At 43.0% G+C, this 20,843-nt stretch overlaps 1 protein-coding gene across 4 annotated transcripts in view; it reads left to right on the top strand.

The window, feature by feature from the left end:
- TFDP1 (transcription factor Dp-1) overlaps nt 1–20,843 on the top strand; it is a 448,358-nt gene that overhangs the window by 257,272 nt on the left and 170,243 nt on the right. For all 4 annotated transcript variants that reach the window (XM_053707753.1, XM_053707750.1, XM_053707752.1 and 1 more), the window contains exon 10: nt 14,216–14,382. In XM_053707753.1, coding sequence (XP_053563728.1) covers nt 14,216–14,382 — 167 coding nt within the window. The remainder of the gene's footprint in view (nt 1–14,215; nt 14,383–20,843) is intronic.

The raw sequence follows: 20,843 nt of genomic DNA, 5'->3' as shown, positions 1-20,843 counted from the left end.
TATATTCGTTATTTTTAGAGCGGACTAGATATTTCCCCTAACCTTATAGCTGGTTATTTACCATTACATATAAATATTCAAGATATTTTTATGTTAGAATCAAGTCAAGGGTTACTTTATTGAGAGGCCCCTTGCCAAGGTAGAAAACACTTAGCATTGGTGAAGAGATAACAAAGATAAATATCCCACTTTGGTAAAATTGGCAAAACCCTACTTATACACCTCAACAGCCTTTTCTCTGCTGCAGGAAATATAGCTGCAAACAGAGAACCAGCCTTAGCCAGAAGCATGTGGACATGTTGAGATTTTTGCATTTCAATGCAAAGTTTCTGAAAGAGTGAATAACAGAATGTTATTAACAGTGATAGTCTAACTCTTTCTAGTTCTACCACTTTTCAAACAGTTTGTGGTTTTGTTTAATTATAAAACTGTGCTCTGCTTTTTAAAAAAATGAAGAAACAGTTGTGTTAATGTAAAGTTTTAGTCTGAAGTTTATATTTCTAACACTCATTATGTGGATTTTATTTAAAACATAGAAAACTATTATTGATTCTATTTTTATCCGATTAGTCGATTAATCGAAAAAATAATCGGCCGATTAATCAATTATGAAAATAATCGTTAGTTGCAGCCCTATTTGACAGAAAGATTGCTAAGCTTCCTGATATTCACTGTTTTGTTCTTGCTTTGGTCTGTATCAATCCTGTCATTAAATCAATCTCTCCTCCTTGGAGTCTTAATTTGGTTTTGAAGGGTTTACAGGCTCCTCCTTTTGAGCCTATGCATTATTTGGATATTAAACTACTTTCTTGGAAAGTGTTGTTCCTTTTGGCTATCTCTTCTGCTAGAAGAGTTTCTGAATTGTTTCCTGTCGTCTCCATTGAATGTCAGCATGGTGTCTAATGTAGAGGGACCATTTCTACTCTGGCTATAAGAAATTTTCTCCTAAGTCTAGTGAGGAGCATTCGCCGGTAGCTTCTGAGGATGAAATCTCAGACTCGGACAGTATAATTCTTTTATCTGATATTGAAGTGGATGCATGCTTACATACCTCGTATACTGTTTAAGGAGGTTTTTAGCTGATTGAACGACATTGATACCCCTGTCTTTACCAACCCTTGTCAGTTTTGTTAACTTTCTCATTTCTATGATGTTCTTCCTATGAGGAAGTGTTTCTATGTGCCTTGAATATTTTCACAGAAATAGGAGAAGCTAGGGATACCTTTCTCCCTGTCTTCCGTCCTTGAAAGGATTTTCCTGTCACTGACTCAATCAAAATGCACGGTGCCTTTAGTATAAGGGAGTTTTTTCTACTATGGCTCAGAGAACGTCAATCCCTATGGAGGGTAGCTGCTCCAAGGATATTAGCATGAAGGGTTTGCCATTGATCTGGGAACGGATCAAGGGGGCAGACTTTCATTTTTCCCAAGCATGGGTATGTGATGTTCCAGATCCCTGTGCTGTGGACATCATATCTCAGGGTTACAAATTGGAATTCCAGACTTTTCCTCCTAGGGGCAGGTTCCACCTCAAGATTATCTGCAGCATAGATAAAAAGAGAGGCGTTCTGGAAATGGGTACAGGCTCTTTCCTCCCTGGGAGTGATAGTTCCAGTTCTAGTACAGGATCAGGGTCTTGGTTTCTATTTCAATCTGCTTGCAGTTCCCAAAAAAGGATGGAAATTTCGGTCTTATTCTAGACATGGTGTGTCTAAACAAGTTTCTCAGAGTACTGTCATTCAAGATGGAAACTATCCATTCCATTCTTCCTTTAGTGCAAGAGGGTCAGTTCATGACGACCATAGACCTTCTTGTTCCCATTCACAGCGATCTTCACAAAGTTCTGAGATTTGCCTTTTTAGTCAAACACTTTCAGTTTGTAGCTCTTCCATTTGGCCTTGCCACAGCTCACAGAATTTCTAAAGGTTCTGGGGGCTCTCTTGACAGTGGTCAGGGCTCTGGGAATTGCTTTGGTACCCTATCTGGTCGACAATCTGGTTTAGGTGCCATCTTTTCAACAAAGCAAACTCTCATACAGAGATCTTGTTGTCTTTTCTACGTTCCCACGGTTGGAAAGTGAATATGTAAAAGAGTTCCCTTGTTCCAGCTACAAGGATAGTTTTCTTAGGAGCTTTAATAGATTCTCTATTGATGAAAATATTTCTGATGGAGGTCATAAAAGCCAAAATTCTTTCCACTTGCCTCTATCTCCATTCTACTGTTCGACCATCAGTGGCTCAATGTAGGTAGGCAAATGGTCTGATGCTTCCATGGACGACATTCCCTTTGCTCGATTCCATTTTAGAGCCTTGCAGTTATGCATGCTCAGTCAATGGAACGGGGACCATGCGGATCTGTCTCAAAGGATAGAGTTAGATCGGTCGACAAGAGACTCTCTCCCGTGGTGGCTTTCTCAGGAACATTTGTCTCGGAGCACATGCTTTCAGAGACTTTCTTGGGTGTTTGGGACCACAGACGCCAGCCTGCTGGGCTGAGGAGCAGTCTGGAACTCGTTAAAGGCACAGGGATTCTGCACTCCGGAGGAGTCTGCTCTCCCCATAAACATCTTGGAGTTGAGAGCGATTTCCAATGCGCTGATGGCTTGGCCTCAGTTGTCCTTAGCCCGGTTTATCAGACAACATAACCTCAGTGACTTTCATCAACCACCAGGGAGGAACTTGAAGTTCCTTAGCCATGAGGGAGGTGGCTCGGATTTTTCAGTGGGCGGAAGCTCGCAATTGCTGTCGATCTGCCATCCACATTCCAGGAGTGGTCAACTGGGAAGCAGACTTTTTAAACAGACATACTTTTCATCCCGGGGAGTGGGAACTCCATCCGGAGGTGTTCTCCAGCTTAACCCTCAGATGGGGGGTGCCGGAACTAAATCTGATGGCGTCTCGGCAGAATGCCAAACTTCCAAGGTACGACTCATGGTCAAGGGATCCCAGGACGTTCTGATAGATGCTCTAGTGGTACCTTAGGACTTCAGGCTAGCATACCTGTTTCCTCCGTTTGCTCTCCTTCTACGAGTCATTGCTCGTATCAAACAGGAGAGAGCATCAGTGATTCTAATAGCCCCTGTGTGGCCTCGCAGGATTTGGTATGCAGACCTAGTGGCGATGTCGACCCTCTCACCTTGGAGACTGCCTCTGACGAAGGACCTTCTACTTCAGGGCCCCTTCCTTCATCCAAATCTTGTTCTCTTAAGCTGACTGCTTGGAGATTGAACGCTTAGTTCTGTCCAAGCGTTCGGTCATTGAGATCATGTTTCAGGCTTGCAAGCCTGTTACTAGAAGGATTTACTATAAGATATGGCGTAAATATCTTTATTGGTGTGAATCCAAGGGCTACTCTTGGAGTAGGGTCAAGATTCCTAGGATTTGTCTTTTCTCCAGGAAGGTCTGGAGAAGGGTTTGTCTGTCTGTACTCTGTCGGTCTGTGAACGTTCACGGATCTTCCACAAAATTTAAATCTTTTTCCTTCTTGAAAATACTTCTAGACCAGAGCGACCAGGGGAGAGGAATCTGTAACCGGACCAAATCGATTGTAGCAATACACGTGACCATCCACACATGTGAGTACATGGAGCTGATTACCCATAGTGACTGAAGATGCCTAAACAGCACAGAGAGAAGACACTTCTCCCGGTGTCACTTTGGCGGTAAGATTTGCTCAAATCTCACTCTATACCGAGTCCTACAACCAAGAAAGTTCTGTTAAGATTCCCCGGATAAGCCTGGCTGGTATAAGCTGTATAAGAACTGATAGTTACCAACTCTTCACTATTTTACGAACTTTAGAACTGTTCAGTTACCAGTTTGATACTTCTATCTACACAATTGTGCCCTGAGAACTGCTACTAATACGTCCAAAGAGACTTTTTATTGCATTGTGCCCTTAGAATTGTTACTATCACGTCCAAATAGACTATTATGTCCATAGAGACTTTGTTACATAAACTTTGTGCACTTAGATGCCTAAAATCGTCTTTTTACCATACACGCTTTCATTGTTTTTTTTCCCATTGCTTTTATATCGTTGTGACCACAACTTGTCTATTTGCAATTTTGCGCTCATTTTACAATATCGTGTATGTTTATATATCGATTCTTTTCTAATAAATAAGAGATATTACCCTTTTATTTTTGATATACATTCACGTAATAACGTATTGTCAACATTTATTCACAGTATTTACATAATTTATCCTTAGCTTTTAGCTCCCCTTTTCCACACTTGTACATTCACCCAGATTTTTTAAGAAGTGGTTGTGGGAGATCCACTTTTATCTAAAGAGAGCATTAGGATACAGAGATTGTAGATAGAACTTAAACCCATTTTTGAAAACTCAATCTTTTTGTCAGGCCTTGGTCAGAATCAGGCCTGTGTTCAAGTCTGTTGCTCCTCCTTGGAGCCCCAACTTTGTTCTTATAGTTTTGCAGCAGACTCAGTTGGAGCCAATGCATTCCATAGATATTAAGTTGTTATCTTTGAAGGTTTTGTTTCTTATTGCTATCTCTTCTGCTCGGAGAAGTCTCAGAACACTCGGCTTTGCAGTGTGATTCGCCTTACCTTAACTTTCATGCCGATAAGGCGGTTCTTCGTACTAAGTTTGGGTTCCTTCCTAAAGTTGTTTCAGATAGAGATATTAATCAGGAAATTGTTGTTCCTTCTCTATGTCCTAATCATTCTTTTCATAAGGAACGGTTGTTGCACAACTTGGATGTTGTGCGTGCTCCGAAATTCTACCTACAGGCAAATAAGGATTTTCACCAGTCTTCTGCCCTGTTTGTTTCTATCAGAAAGCTACTGCTACTTCTCTTTCTCTCTGTTTGAGAAGTATAATTCGTTTGGCCTATTAGACTGCTGGGCAGCAGCCTCCTGAGAAAATTAAAGCTCATTTCACTAGGGCTGTCTCTTCTTCTTGGGCTTTCAAAAATGAAGCTTCTGTGGATCAGGTTTGCAAGGCTGCAACTTGGTCTTCTCTGCATATTTTTTTTACAAATTTTACAAATGTGATACTTCTTTTGGGAGAAAGGTTCTTCAAGCGGTGGTGCCTTCTTTTTAAGTCTACCTGTTTTGTCCCTCCCTAGTCCTCTGTGTCCTCTAGCTTGGGTATTGGTTCCCAACAGTAATTGAGGACGCCGTGGATTCACCATATCTTAGGAAAGGAAACAAAATTTTATGCTTACCTGATAAATTTATTTATTTCCGGATATGGTGAGTCCACGGCCCAGCCCTTTGTTTTTAGACAGTTTTCTTCTAAAGATGTGGTGAGTCCACGGGTTCATCTTAATTACTTTTTGAAATACCACTCCTCGCCAGCAAGAGGAGGCAAAGTGCACCACAGTAAAATCTGTTAAGTATCACTTCCCTACCCATAACCCTCAGTTATTCTCTGTGCCTCTATGTGCATGGAGGAGGTGAATTTTTAGTGTGTAATTAAAATTATATTTCTTTTACAAAGATATGACGAGTCCACGGATTTCATCCTTGTGGGATATTGACCTCCTGCTAACAGGAAGTGGCAAAGAGCACCACAGCAGAGCTGTATATATAGCCCCTCCCTTCCCCTCCACCCTCAGTCATTCTCTTTGCCTGTGTTATACTAGGAAGACATGGTAAAGTGAGGTGTTAGTTTTAGTTTCTTCAATCAAGAAAATTGAGTCTTCAATCAAGCTACAGGTTATAACCTAGCCCACGTTAGTCTTTTGCAGTCGAGCTGTGGGTGGTTTTAAAGCAGTGGAGAACTTGCAAAGTGGTGCTTGCTCTGTTTCTCTACCTAAGCTGCCTTGACTTTAGATATCTAAGTTAGTTACTTGGCTATCGATGTTATCCTAGTCGCTGTGAGGAGAATGTGTCTTTTCATATTAGGAGCTGTCGTCATGTCAGACAGCATAGCAGGTAAGTGCTGTTTTCCTTCCTACGGGAGAGGGGCACTTCAGAATTCCTGTTGAATATAATTTAAGGGATGGATAATTCACTCATGGGATGGTTGTTATTACTATGACATGTTTGCAGGCACAGGCTGAGGAGAGACATGTGAGACTTAAGAGTCTCAAGGCTAATTTTTATGTGTTTTTTTAGGCTGCACTGTTTTTGGTTAGTTTAACGTTTTTTCTTCAGATTGCGGGTGGTTTTTTAACCACGCCTACCTCCTTGTCCAGACCACGGGAGTGTTTTTGCGCCTACTGATGTCATTGGGCCTGCGCTTTTCTGCTCTGTGTGGATTTCTTCCTACGTAGTGAGGAGCGCAAGTGAATACGTTGCAGGGTTGATCCGCTTCAAGTAGTAGTAAGGGCACCTCGGTATACTGAGGTGCGGAGGAAGGTATTTTATCTGAGGTATTCTTTTATTAAAAGTTTTTATTAAAGACTTAATTCTTAAAGACTTACGATGCACAAATTGCAGCTCCAATGCAGTTCTGTTCTTCCTGTGTTGAACAGATATTGCAGGGTAAAGACAGAGTTTTTTTTAATGTTGAGCCTTATGTCTCTCAGGAGGATGTTGTCCAGGTAATGCCAGGGCCTTCCCCTATTTCGCCCAAGCCTCTATGGCAGCTAACACTGTGTTCTGTGGTTCCTCTTTAACTCCCAGTGGAGCGTTTTTAAAGGCAGAGATTGCTGCTCAGGTATTCTCAGCGATATCTGCAGCCTTAGCCGAGTTTCCCAGATTTTCTGGGAAGCGCAAAAGGAAATCTAAAGTTTCAGAGACTAGGGTATCTGTTTCTAATGCTGACCCTCAGATTCCTTTAAGATCTGAGGATGAGGAGAATTCTCGCTCAGAGGGTGAGATTTCAGATTCAGACACTATAATGCCCTTCTCTGATAGTGAAGGTTCTTCCTTCAGGTTTAAGCTTGAACACCTCCGGGTGTTATTGAAGGAGGTTTTAGCTACTTTGGACTATTCGGATTCTCAGGCAGTAGTAACGCCTTAGAAGTTCCAACAAACTTAATAGTTTTCTCTTACTTGGTGTATCCAGTCCACTGATTCATTCTTACTTGTGGGATATTCTCAATCCCTACAGGAAGTGGCAAAGAGAGCACACAGCAAAGCTGTCCATATAGCTCCCCTCAGGCTCCGCCCCCCCAGTCATTCTCTTTGCCGCTCTAACAAGTAGCATCTCCACGGGAGGGTAAAGAGTTTGTGGTGTTAGATTTGTAGTTTTTATTTCTTCAATCAAGAGTTTGTTATTTTAAAATAGTGCCGGTTTGTACTATTTACTCTGAGGCAGAAAGTGATGAAGATTTCTGCTGAGAGGAAAAAGATTTTAGCATGTTGTAACTAAAATCCATTGCTGTTCCCACGCAGGACTGTTGAGTACCGGAGAACTTCAGTTGGGGGGAACAGTTTGCAGGCTTAACTGCTTAAGGTATGCTCAGTCATTTTTTTCTAACAAGACCTGGTAATGCTAGAAGACTGACATAAATCCCCATGAGGGAAGGTAAGCCATTTTCTGAGATGCAGTATAGAAGGATGGCTTCAGTTAAGGGCTTAAATACTGGTAGACACTGTGATGGGCTAAATCGATTACTTTATTAGTGTAATCTTATATTTGTTCAAGTGTTTTAGACGTTGGAAACACTTTTGGGGTTTTTATTACGCCTGGCATATTGTAAGACACCTAATCTGTCTCAGGAAGGCCCCATAACTCTGGAATGAAGAGGGAGGGGGCCTCATTTTCGCGCCTCAGTTGCCCAGTTGATTTGCAAGACAGCTTCATGCAGCTTCATGTGTAGAGTCCTGAGAGTGCAGGAGGACTTCAGGGAGGCTTATTTTTCTTCTACAAATAACCCAAAAGGAAGGTAGGGCCACAGCAAAGACTGTGGCACCGTGCTATAGTGGGTTAAACCGGTTGTTTACTTCAATTTGCTCTGGTTTGGGCAATAAGGGGTTAATTGATTTGAAACGTTGTGTGCAATCATTTCAAAGCATTAAGATCATGTGGTGAAAATTTCATAAAGATCGGATGTTTTTTGGTGATTTGATAAAAAAAAGTGTGTGCTTTTTATTATTTAAAGACACAGTAACGTTTTTTTCAAAATGATTTTTTCTGTATTATAGTGCTGTCTAAGTCTGTCAAACATGTCTGAGTCTTCAGATAGACCTTGTTCTTTATGTTTAAAAGCTATGGCGGTACCCCCATTGCATTTATGTTTAACCCCTTAATGACCGAGGACGTGCAGGGTACGTCCTCAGAAAAAAGGCAGTTAACGCCTGAGAACGTACCCTGCACGTCCTCGGTCTGGAAAGCAGCTGGAAGCGATCCTGCTCGCTTCCAGCTGCTTTCCGGTTATTGCAGTGATGCCTTGATATGGAGGCATCCTGCAATAACCTTTTACGGCCATCCGATGCAGAGAGAGCCACTCTGTGGCCCTCTCTGCACCGGACATCGATGGCCGGTATCGTTGGTGGGTGGGAGCCGGTATGGGAGGTGGGTTAGCGGCCATCGATGGCCCTGGTCATGTGGAGGGGGGCGGGATCGTGGGCGGGGAAGTCCGGGGGAGCGCGCGGGGCGCGCGCACGTGCACAAGGGGGCGGGCGCGTGCACGGGGAGGGAGCGGGTGGGAGCCGCTACACTACAGAAAAAATGTGTCCCAAAGCTAAATAAACGGGGGACATTTAATGTAAAAAAAACCCATTAGGTGTAATTTAGGTGGTGGGGGTTGGTGCGTGGGGGGGGGGGCGGGGGGGAGCTACACTACAGAAAAAATAAAAAAAAAATAAACATTTGATTGTTCAAACTGGGTACTGGCAGACAGCTGCCAGTACCCAAGATGGCCCCCAATAAGGCTGAGGTGGAGGCTTAGAGAGCTGTTTTGGGGGGGATCAGGGAGGTTGGGGGTTAAGGGGGGGATCCTAAACACAGCATATGTAAATATGCTTTTTTTTTTTTTTTTTTTTTCTTTTTAAAAAACCCCCCAAAACTTTTATTTTAGTACTGGCAGACTTTCTGCCAGTACTTAAGATGGCGGGGACAATTGTGGGATGGGGGAGGGAAGGGAGCTGTTTGGGAGGGATCAGGGGGTGGGATGTGTCAGGTGGGAGGCTGATCTCTACACTAAAGCTAAAATTAACCCTGCAAGCTCCCTACAAACTACCTAATTAACCCCTTCACTGCTAGCCATAATACACGTGTGATGCGCAGCAGCATTTAGCGACTTTCTAATTACCAAAAAGCAACGCCAAAGTCATATATGTCTGCTATTTCTGAACAAAGGGCATCCCAGAGAAGCATTTACAACCATTTGTGCCATAATTGCACAAGCTGTTTGTAAATAATTTCAGTGAGAAACCTAAAATTGTGAAAAAATTAACGTTTTTTTTAATTTGATCGCATTTGGCGGTGAAATGGTGGCATGGAATATACCAAAATGTGCCTAGATCAATACTTGGGGTTGTCTACTACACTACACTAAAGCTAAAATTAACCCTAGAAGCTCCCTACATGCTCCCTAATTAACCCCTTCACTGCTGAGCATAATACACGTATTGTGCGCAGTGGCATTTAGCAGCCTTCTAATTACCAAAAAGCAACGCCAAAGCCATATATGTCTGCTATTTCTGAACAAAGGGGATCCCAGAGAAGCATTTACAATCATTTATGCTATAATAAGTTGTTTGTAAATAATTTCAGTGAGAAACCTAAACTTTGTGAAAAAGTGAACAATTTTTTTTATTTGATCGCATTTGGCGGTGAAATAGTGGCATGAAATATACCAAAATGGACCTAGATCAATACTTTGGGATGTCTTCGAAAAAAAAATATATACATGTCAATGGATATTCAGGGATTCCTGAAAGATATTAGTGTCCCAATGTAACTAGCGCTAATTTTGAAAAAAAAAAGTGGTTTGGAAATAGCAAAGTGCTACTTGTATTTATGGCCCTATAACTTGCAAAAAAAGCAAAGAACATGTAAACATTGGGTATTTCTAAACTCAGGACAAAATTTAGAAACTATTTAGCATGGGTGTTTTTTGGTGGTTGTAGATGTGTAACAGATATTGGGGGTCAAAGTTAGAAAAAGTGTGTTTTTTTCCATTTTTTCCTCATATTTTATAATGTTTTTTATAGTAAATTATAAGATATGATGAAAATAATGGTATCTTTTGAAAGTCCATTTAATGCCGAGAAAAACGGTATATAATATGTGTGGGTACAGTAAATGAGTAAGACAAGAATTACAGCTAAACACAAACACCGCAAAAATGTAAAAATAGCCTTGGTCCCAAACGGACAGAAAATGGAAAAGTGCTGCGGTCATTAAGGGGTTAAAGTGTGCTAAAAACATCTAAGCATTTTAAAGACCATCCAGTGACACTTAAAAATGTAGCCCAAGATGATTCCTTAACAGAGGGTAATGAGGATAGTCCTTCTTCCTCTCCCCATGTGTCGACACCAGTTACGCCCGCGCAAGCGATGCCTAGTACCTCTAGCGCATTGGCCCCTATGACTTTACAACAGTTAGCAGCAGTAATGGATAATTCCCTTGCAGCATTTTTATCCAAACTGCCAGTTTTTCCAAAAAAGTGCGATAGCTCAGTTTTAAATACAGAGGATGAGCAATTAGAAGCTTTGGATGATTTATCTGTAGTACCCTCACAAAACTCAGAAGTAGCAGTGAGGGACGGTCTGTCTGAGGGAGAAATTTCTGACACAGGAAAAGTTTCTCAGCGGGCAGAGTTAGATTCCTTAGCATTTAAATTTAAGCTGGAACACCTCAGCGTCCTGCTTAAGAGGAGGTTTTAGCTACGCTGGATGATTGTGACCCCATGGTGGTCCCAGAAAAATTGTGTAAAATGGACAGGTTTTTAGAGGTCCCTGTATACACTGAGGCATTTCCGATCCCAAAGAGGGTGGCGGATATTGTGACTAGGGAGTGGGAGAGACCAGGTGTACCCTTTGTTCCCCCCCTATCTTTAAGAAAATGTTCCCCATAAACGACCCCAGGCGGGACGCGTGGCAGACGGTCCCTAAGGTAGAGGGAGCTGTTTCAACACTTTCTAAGCGTACAACTATACCAATAGAGGACAGTTGTGCTTTCAAAGATCCTATGGATAAAAAATTGGAAGGATTGCTGAAGAAAATTTTTGTTCAGCAAGGTTTTCTTCTTCAACCAATTGCCTGCATTATTCCGGTAACTACTGCAGCGGCTTTTTGGTTCGAGGCCCTGGAGGAGTCGCTCCAGAGGGAGACTTCATACGATTAGGTCATGGATAGAATTCATGCTCTAAAGCTGGCTAATTCTTTTATCACTGATGCCGCTCTCCAATTAGCTAAGCTAGCGGCGAAAAACTCAGGTTTTGCCATCATGGCGCGAAGAGCGCTTTGGCTCAAATCGTGGTCGGCGGATGTGTCGTCCAAAACGAAACTGTTAAATATTCCCTTCAAGGGGAAAACCCTATTCGGCCCAGAGCTGAAAGGAACTATTTCAGATATCACTGGGGGCAAGGGCCATGCCCTTCCACAAGATAGGCCGTTTAAGGCCAAAAACAAGGCTAATTTTCGCTCCTTTCGCAACTTCAGGAGCGGACCTGCTGCAACCTCTGCTGCCGCAAAGCAAGATAACGCTTCCCAGCCCAAAGCAACCTGGAAACCCTTGCAGGGCTGGAATAAGGGTAAACAGGCCAAGAAGCCCGCTCCTGCTACCAAGACAGCATGAAGGGGTAGCCCCCGATCCGGGATCGGATCTAGTAGGGGGCAGACATTCTCTCTTTGCTCAGGCTTGGGCAAGAGATGTTCCAGATCCCTGGGCATTAGAAATAGTTGCTCAGGGGTACCTTCTAGAATTCAAGGATTCTCCCCCAAGGGGAAGGTTCCACATTTCTCGTTTGTCTTCAGACCAAACAAAGAAACAGGCGTTCTTACGCTGTGTAGAAGATCTTCTAAAAATGGGAGTGATACACCCAGTTCCAATTGTAGAACAAGGACTGGGTTTTTACTCAAACCTGTTCGTAGTTCCCAAAAAGGAAGGAACTTTCAGGCCAATCCTGGATCTAAAAATTCTAAACAAATTCCTCAGAGTTCCGTGGATCTAAAGGATGCGTATCTACATATTCCTATCCACAAAGATCACCATCAATTCCTAAGGTTCGCCTTTCTGGAGAAACATTACCAGTTCGTGGCCCTCCCTTTCGGGTTTGCCACCGCTCCCAGAATTTTCACAAAGGTGCTAGGGTCCCTTCTAGCGGTACTTAGACCGCGGGGCATTGCAGTATAACCTTACCTGGACGACATATTAATACAGGCGTCGTCCTTTCACAGAGCCAAGGCTCATACGGACATTGTTCTGGCCTTTCTAAGGTCTCGCGGGTGGAAGGTGAACGTAGAAAAAAGTTCTCTGTCCCCGCTCACAAGGGTTCCCTTCCTGGGAACACTAATAGACTCGGTAGAAATTAAAATCTTTCTGACAGAGGTCAGGAAGTCAAAACTGTTGAATACTTGCCGAGTTCTTCATTCCATTCCTCGGCCTTCTGTGGCTCAGTGCATGGAGGTAATTGGTTTAATGGTTGCGGCAATGGACGTAGTCCCTTTTGCCCGAATTCATCTCAGACCACTGCAACTGTGCATGCTCAAACAGTGGAATGGGGATTACGCAGATTTATCTCCTCAAATACAAATGGACCAGAAAACCAGAGACTCTCTTCTCTGGTGGTTGTCTCAAGATCACCTGTCTCAGGGAATGAGTTTCCGCAGACCGGAGTGGATCATTGTCACGACCGATGCCAGTCTGTTAGGCTGGGGTGCGGTCTGGAACTCCCTGAAGGCTCAGGGTCTATGGTCTCGGGAAGAATCTCTTCTCCCGATAAACATTCTGGAGCTGAGAGCGATATTCAATACGCTCCAGGCGTGGCCTCAACTAGCGGAGGCCAAATTCATCAGATTTCAGTCGGACAACATCACGACTGTAGCGTACATCAATCATCAGAGAGGAACAAAGAGTTCCCTAGCGATGAAGGAAGTATCCAAGATCATCAAATGGGCGGAGGATCACTCCTGCCATCTATCTGCAATTCACATCCATATCCGGAAAGAAAGAATTTTATCAGGTAAGCATAAATTTAGTTTTTTGTTGGCTATTGCACCATCTCGCAGAGTCTGAGATTTCTGCTTTACAGTGTGATTCCACCTACCTTGTGTTTCATGCCGACAAGGCGGTTCCGTACGGAGTTAGGGTTCCTTCCTAAGGTTGACGGATCTCAACCTCAATCAGGAGATTGTGGTTCCTTCCCTTTGTCCAAATCATTCCTCTACAATGGAACGGTTGCTCCACAATTTGGATGATGTTTGTGCCTTGAAGTTTTACCTTCAGGCTACTTAGGAGTTTAGACAATCATCCTTGTTTGTTCTCTATGCGGGTAGGCGCAAGGGCCGGAAGACCACTTCTACTTATCTTTTTTGTTGCGGAGTATCATCCGCTTAGCTTATGAGAAAGCGGGTCAGCAGGTTAGAGAGGATAACGGCTCATTCCACTAGGGCAGTTGCTTCTTCCTGGGCTTTTAGGAACAAAGCCTCTATGGATCCGATTTGTAAGGCGCCTACCTGGTCCATATTACATACTTTTTTCTAAATTCTACAAATTTGATGTTTGCTTCGGCTGAAGCAGCGTTTGGGGGAGAGGTTTTGCAGGCTGTGGTGCCCTCAGATTAGGGTCCGCCTTTTTCTTTAATTTCCCTCCAGTTAAATCATTCAGTGTCCTCTGGAGCTTGGGTATTGTTTCCCAACAGTGAGGAATGAAGTTGTGGACTTTCCCCGCCTTTGGAAAGAAAACAAAATTTATGCTCACCAGATAAATTTCTTTCTTTCCTGGCATGGAGAGTCCACAACCCCGCCCGTAAGAATTTTTTGGGGCGTCTCCCTTTTTATTTTCTTCCGGCACCTTTTATACCCTGATGTTTCTCCTACTTTTCCTCGTTCCCTCGCCCGAATGACTGAGGGGATGGGAAAAGTGGGAGGGATATTTAAGCCTTTGGCTGGGGTGTCTCTGCCTCCTCCTGGTGGCCAGGTGTTGTATTTCCCAACAGTAAGGAATGAAGTTGTGGACTCTCCCTGCTATGAAAGAAAGGAATTTATCTGGTAAGCATAATTTTTTTTTTTTCAGACCTTTTTAGTGTATTCATTGTTTAAAGTGTAAGTGGTGGTAAAATGTGTTCTATTAACCTCCTTACGCCTAGCAAAATTCATTTACAGTATCAATCATTTTTTTTCAACAGGTTTGAATATCTTTTTAATTTTGATAACACGTTTGAAATTCATGATGACATAGAAGTCTTGAAAAGAATGGGTATGGCATGCGGGTTGGAATCTGGAACTTGTTCAGCAGAAGATTTAAAAACAGCACGAAGTTTGGTGCCAAAGGCTTTAGAGCCATATGTGACGGGTAAGTGTTGAAATTTGTACCTGACTCTGTTATACAAATTTTGCATATTAACTGATAAGCTATATATTTAAATAATAATGCTCCCTACCAGTCTTTTGCTCTGTGAGGAAGGTATGTAACAAATTTAGTTTATATACTGCTAGCTAAAAATTTTAAGATTATTCACTTTCCTGATGCTAATATTACTATGCTGTATGAGTTTCCATTTTTTTTTTATCATGTGTAGTTTAAAAGGAGTAAAAAGATTTAGATCAGAAGCGCTCAACACTAGAGTAGTAAAGGGCTGAAGGATAACACCAAAACTAATTCAATAAAATAATTACAACAGTTTATTGAGTAAAAAAATTAACAAACTATTTTAAGTAAATTACCTGGAGTAGAATAGGTTACATTGAGCTACCATCTCTTTTTTTATTATTTGTGCAATAGACACTGTTTTATTCTGTTATTTGAGGCTGCTGTATGAAGTTGCTGTTTGTATTAAGTTGTTTTAATTAATATATTTTTAGCTATAATTTTGATAAAATTCGGCAACACCCATTGCCTAGCGATTTTCACATTATTAAGTATTACTGCAGACAATTTTTTCAGTATTTAATATTACTCATCGATTACACGTTACTTACATTTAGTTGTACCCAGACACTGTTTTCTCAATTAGCCCTTTATGGTTTTAAAACCATTTCTCCAACATAGGTGTGTCCGGTCCACGGCGTCATCCTTACTTGTGGGATATTCTCTTCCCCAACAGGAAATGGCAAAGAGCCCAGCAAAGCTGGTCACATGATCCCTCCTAGGCTCCGCCTACCCCAGTCATTCTCTTTGCCGTTGTACAGGCAACATCTCCACGGAGATGGCTTAGAGTTTTTTAGTGTTTAACTGTAGTTTTTATTATTCAATCAAGAGTTTGTTATTTTAAAATAGTGCTGGTATGTACTATTTACTCTGAAACAGAAAAGAGATGAAGATTTCTGTTTGTAAGAGGAAAATGATTTTAGCAACCGTTACTAAAATCCATGGCTGTTCCACACAGGACTGTTGAGAGGAATTAACTTCAGTTGGGGGAACAGTGAGCAGTCTTTTGCTGCTTGAGGTATGACACATTCTAACAAGACGATGTAATGCTGGAAGCTGTCATTTTCCCTATGGGATCCGGTAAGCCATTTTTATTCAGACAGTAAATAAGGGCTTCACAAGGGCTTATTAAGACTGTAGACATTTTCTGGGCTAAATCGATTCATATATACACATATTTAGCCTTGAGGAATCATTTAATCTGGGTATTTTTGTAAAATAATATCGGCAGGCACTGTTTTAGACACCTTATTCTCTAGGGGCTTTCCCTAATCATAGGCAGAGCCTCATTTTCGCGCCGGTATTGCGCACTTGTTTTTGAGAGGCATGACATGCAGTCGCATGTGTGAGGAGCTCTGATACATAGAAAAGACTTTCTGAAGGCGTCATTTGGTATCGTATTCCCCTTTGGGCTTGGCTGGGTCTCAGCAAAGCAGATACCAGGGACTGTAAAGGGGTTAAAGATAAAAACGGCTCCGGTTCCGTTATTTTAAGGGTTAAAGCTTCCAAATTTGGTGTGCAATACTTTTAAGGCTTTAAGACACTGTGGTGAAATTTTGGTGAATTTTGAACAATTCCTTCATACTTTTTCGCAATTGCAGTAATAAAGTGTGTTCAGTTTAAAATTTAAAGTGACAGTAACGGTTTTATTTTAAAACGTTTTTTGTACTTTATCAAGTTTATGCCTGTTTAACATGTCTGAACTACCAGATAGACTGTGTTCTGAATGTGGGGAAGCCAAGATTCCTTCTCATTTAAATAGATGTGATTTATGTGACACTGAAAATGATGCCCAAGATGATTCCTCAAGTGAGGGGAGTAAGCATGGTACTGCATCATTCCCTCCTTCGTCTACACCAGTCTTGCCCACTCAGGAGGCCCCTAGTACATCTAGCGCGCCAATACTCCTTACTATGCAACAATTAACGGCTGTAATGGATAATTCTATCAAAAACATTTTAGCCAAAATGCCCACTTATCAGCGTAAGCGCGACTGCTCTGTTTTAGATACTGAAGAGCATGAGGACGCTGATGATAATGGTTCTGAAATGCCCCTACACCAGTCTGAGGGGGCCAGGGAGGTTTTGTCTGAGGGAGAAATTTCAGATTCAGGGAAAATTTCTCAACAAGCTGAACCCGATGTGATTACATTTAAATTTAAGTTGGAACATCTCCGCGCTCTGCTTAAGGAGGTATTATCCACTCTGGATGATTGTGAGAATTTGATCATCCCAGAGAAACTATGTAAAATGGACAAGTTCCTAGAGGTCCCGGGGCTCCCAGAAGCTTTTCCTATACCCAAGCGGGTGGCGGACATTGTAAATAAAGAATGGGAAAGGCCCGGTATACCTTTCGTCCCTCCCCCCATATTTAAAAAATTGTTTCCTATGGTCGACCCCAGAAAGGACTTATGGCAGACAGTCCCCAAGGTCGAGGGAGCGGTTTCTACTTTAAACAAACGCACCACTATACCCATAGAAGATAGTTGTGCTTTCAAAGATCCTATGGATAAAAAATTAGAAGGTTTGCTTAAAAAGATGTTTGTTCAGCAAGGTTACCTTCTACAACCAATTTCATGCATTGTCCCTGTCACTACAGCCGCGTAGTTCGATGGTTCGATGAGCTAGTAAAGGCGATCGATAGTGATTCTCCTCCTTATGAGGAGATTATGGACAGAATCCGTGCTCTCAAATTGGCTAATTCTTTCACCCTAGACGCCACTTTGCAATTGGCTAGGTTAGCGGCGAAGAATTCTGGGTTTGCTATTGTGGCGCGCAGAGCGCTTTGGTTGAAATCTTGGTCAGCGGATGCGTCTTCCAAGAACAAACTACTTAACATTCCTTTCAAGGGGAAAACGCTGTTTGGCCCTGACTTGAAAGAGATTATCTCTGATATCACTGGGGGTAAGGGCCACGCCCTTCCTCAGGATAGGTCTTTCAAGGCCAAAAATAAACCTAATTTTCGTCCCTTTCGTAGAAACGGACCAGCCCCAAGTGCTACATCCTCTAAGCAAGAGGGCAATACTTCTCAAGCCAAGCCAGCCTGGAGACCAATGCAAGGCTGGAACAAGGGAAAGCAGGCCAAGAAACCTGCCACTGCTACCAAGACAGCATGAAATGTTGGCCCCCGATCCGAGACCGGATCTGGTGGGGGGCAGACTCTCTCTCTTCGCTCAGGCTTGGGCAAGAGATGTTCTGGATCCTTGGGCACTAGAAATAGTCTCCCAAGGTTATCTTCTGGAATTCAAGGGGCTTCCCCCAAGGGGGAGGTTCCACAGGTCTCAATTGTCTTCAGACCACATAAAGAGACAGGCATTCTTACATTGTGTAGAAGACCTGTTAAAAATGGGAGTGATTCATCCTGTTCCATTAGGAGAACAAGGGATGGGGTTCTACTCCAATCTGTTCGTAGTTCCCAAAAAAGAGGGAACGTTCAGACCAATCTTAGATCTCAAGATCTTAAACAAGTTTCTCAAGGTTCCATCGTTCAAAATGGAAACCATTCGAACAATTCTTCCTTCCATCCAGGAAGGTCAATTCATGACCACGGTGGATTTAAAGGATGCGTATCTACATATTCCTATCCACAAGGAACATCATCGGTTCCTAAGGTTCGCATTCCTGGACAAGCATTACCAGTTCGTGGCGCTTCCTTTCGGATTAGCCACTGCTCCAAGGATTTTCACAAAGGTACTAGGGTCCCTTCTAGCGGTACTAAGACCAAGGGGCATTGCAGTAGTTCCTTACTTGGACGACATTCTGATTCAAGCGTCGTCCCTTCCTCAAGCAAAGGCTCACACGGACATAGTCCTGGCCTTTCTCAGATCTCACGGATGGAAAGTGAACGTGGAAAAGAGTTCTCTATCTCCGTCGACAAGGGTTCCCTTCTTGGGAACAATAATAGACTCCTTAGAAATGAGGATTTTTCTGACAGAGGCCAGAAAAACAAAACTTCTAAACGCTTGTCAAACACTTCATTCCGTTCCTCTTCCTTCCATAGCGCAGTGCATGGAAGTAATAGGTTTGATGGTAGCGGCAATGGACATAGTTCCTTTTGCGCGCATTCATCTAAGACCATTACAACTGTGCATGCTCAGTCAGTGGAATGGGGACTATACAGACTTGTCTCCGAAGATACAAGTAAATCAGAGGACCAGAGACTCACTCCGTTGGTGGCTGTCCCTGGACAACCTGTCACAAGGGATGACCTTCCGCAGACCAGAGTGGGTCATTGTCACGACCGACGCCAGTCTGATGGGCTGGGGCGCGGTCTGGGGACCCCTGAAAGCTCAGGGTCTTTGGTCTCGGGAAGAATCTCTTCTACCGATAAATATTCTGGAACTGAGAGCGATATTCAATGCTCTCAAGGCTTGGCCTCAGCTAGCAAAGGCCAAGTTCATACGGTTTCAATCAGACAACATGACGACTGTTGCGTACATCAACCATCAGGGGGGAACAAGGAGTTCCCTGGCGATGGAAGAAGTGACCAAAATCATTCAATGGGCGGAGACTCACTCCTGCCACCTGTCTGCAATCCACATCCCAGGAGTGGAAAATTGGGAAGCGGATTTTCTGAGTCGTCAGACATTACATCCGGGGGAGTGGGAACTCCATCCGGAAATCTTTGCCCAAATTACTCAACTGTGGGGCATTCCAGACATGGATCTGATGGCCTCTCGTCAGAACTTCAAGGTTCCTTGCTACGGGTCCAGATCCAGGGATCCCAAGGCGACTCTAGTAGATGCACTAGTAGCACCTTGGACCTTCAAACTAGCTTATGTATTCCCGCCGTTTCCTCTCATCCCCAGGCTGGTAGCCAGGATCAATCAGGAGAGGGCGTCGGTGATCTTGATAGCTCCTGCGTGGCCACGCAGGACTTGGTATGCAGATCTGGTGAATATGTCATCGGCTCCACCATGGAAGCTACCTTTGAGACGAGACCTTCTTGTTCAAGGTCCGTTCGAACATCCGAATCTGGTCTCACTCCAGCTGACTGCTTGGAGATTGAACGCTTGATCTTATCAAAACGAGGGTTCTCAGATTCTGTTATTGATACTCTTGTTCAGGCTAGAAAGCCTGTAACTAGAAAAATTTACCACAAAATATGGAAAAAATATATCTGTTGGTGTGAATCTAAAGAATTCCCTTGGGACAAGGTAAAGATTCCTAAGATTCTATCCTTTCTTCAAGAAGGATTGGAGAAAGGATTATCTGCAAGTTCCTTGAAGGGACAGATTTCTGCCTTGTCTGTGTTACTTCACAAAAAGCTGGCAGCTGTGCCAGATGTTCAAGCCTTTGTTCAGGCTCTGGTTAGAATCAAGCCTGTTTACAAACCTTTGACTCCTCCTTGGAGTCTCAACTTAGTTCTTTCAGTTCTTCAGGGGGTTCCGTTTGAACCCTTACATTCCGTTGATAAAAGTTGTTTCTAACAAAAACATTAACCAGGAGATAGTCGTGCCTTCTTTGTGTCCGAAACCAGTTTCGAAGAAGGAACGTTTGTTGCACAATTTGGATGTTGTTCGCGCTCTAAAATTCTATTTAGATGCTACAAAGGATTTTAGACAAACATCTTCCTTGTTTGTTGTTTATTCTGTTAAAAGGAGAGGTCAAAAAGCAACTTCTACCTCTCTCTCTTTTTGGATTAAAAGCATCATCAGATTGGCTTATGTGACTGCCGGACGGCAGCCTCCTGAAAGAATCACAGCTCATTCCACTAGGGCTGTGGCTTCCACATGGGCCTTCAAGAACGAGGCTTCTGTTGATCAGATATGTAGGGCAGCGACTTGGTCTTCACTGCACACTTTTACCAAATTTTACAAGTTTGATACTTTTGCTTCTTCTGAGGCTATTTTTGGGAGAAAGGTTTTGCAAGCCGTGGTGCCTTCCATTTAGGTGACCTGATTTGCTCCCTCCCTTCATCCGTGTCCTAAAGCTTTGGTATTGGTTCCCACAAGTAAGGATGACGCCGTGGACCGGACACACCTATGTTGGAGAAAACAGAATTTATGTTTACCTGATAAATTACTTTCTCCAACGGTGTGTCCGGTCCACGGCCCGCCCTGGTTTTTTAATCAGGTCTGATAATTTATTTTCTTTAACTACAGTCACCACGGTATCATATGGTTTCTCCTATGCAAATATTCCTCCTTAACGTCGGTCGAATGACTGGGGTAGGCGGAGCCTAGGAGGGATCATGTGACCAGCTTTGCTGGGCTCTTTGCCATTTCCTGTTGGGGAAGAGAATATCCCACAAGTAAGGATGACGCCGTGGACCGGACACACCGTTGGAGAAAGTAATTTATCAGGTAAACATAAATTCTGTTTTTATAGAGATTTTATTCCACGCACTTTTAGCACTTATTTCCACTTTGCATACACCGTCTATTT

The sequence above is a fragment of the Bombina bombina genome, chromosome 3 (assembly GCF_027579735.1).
Source record: "Bombina bombina isolate aBomBom1 chromosome 3, aBomBom1.pri, whole genome shotgun sequence".
Classification (NCBI taxonomy): Eukaryota; Metazoa; Chordata; class Amphibia; order Anura; family Bombinatoridae; genus Bombina; species Bombina bombina.
This window is presented reverse-complemented; position numbering and strand designations above follow the sequence as displayed.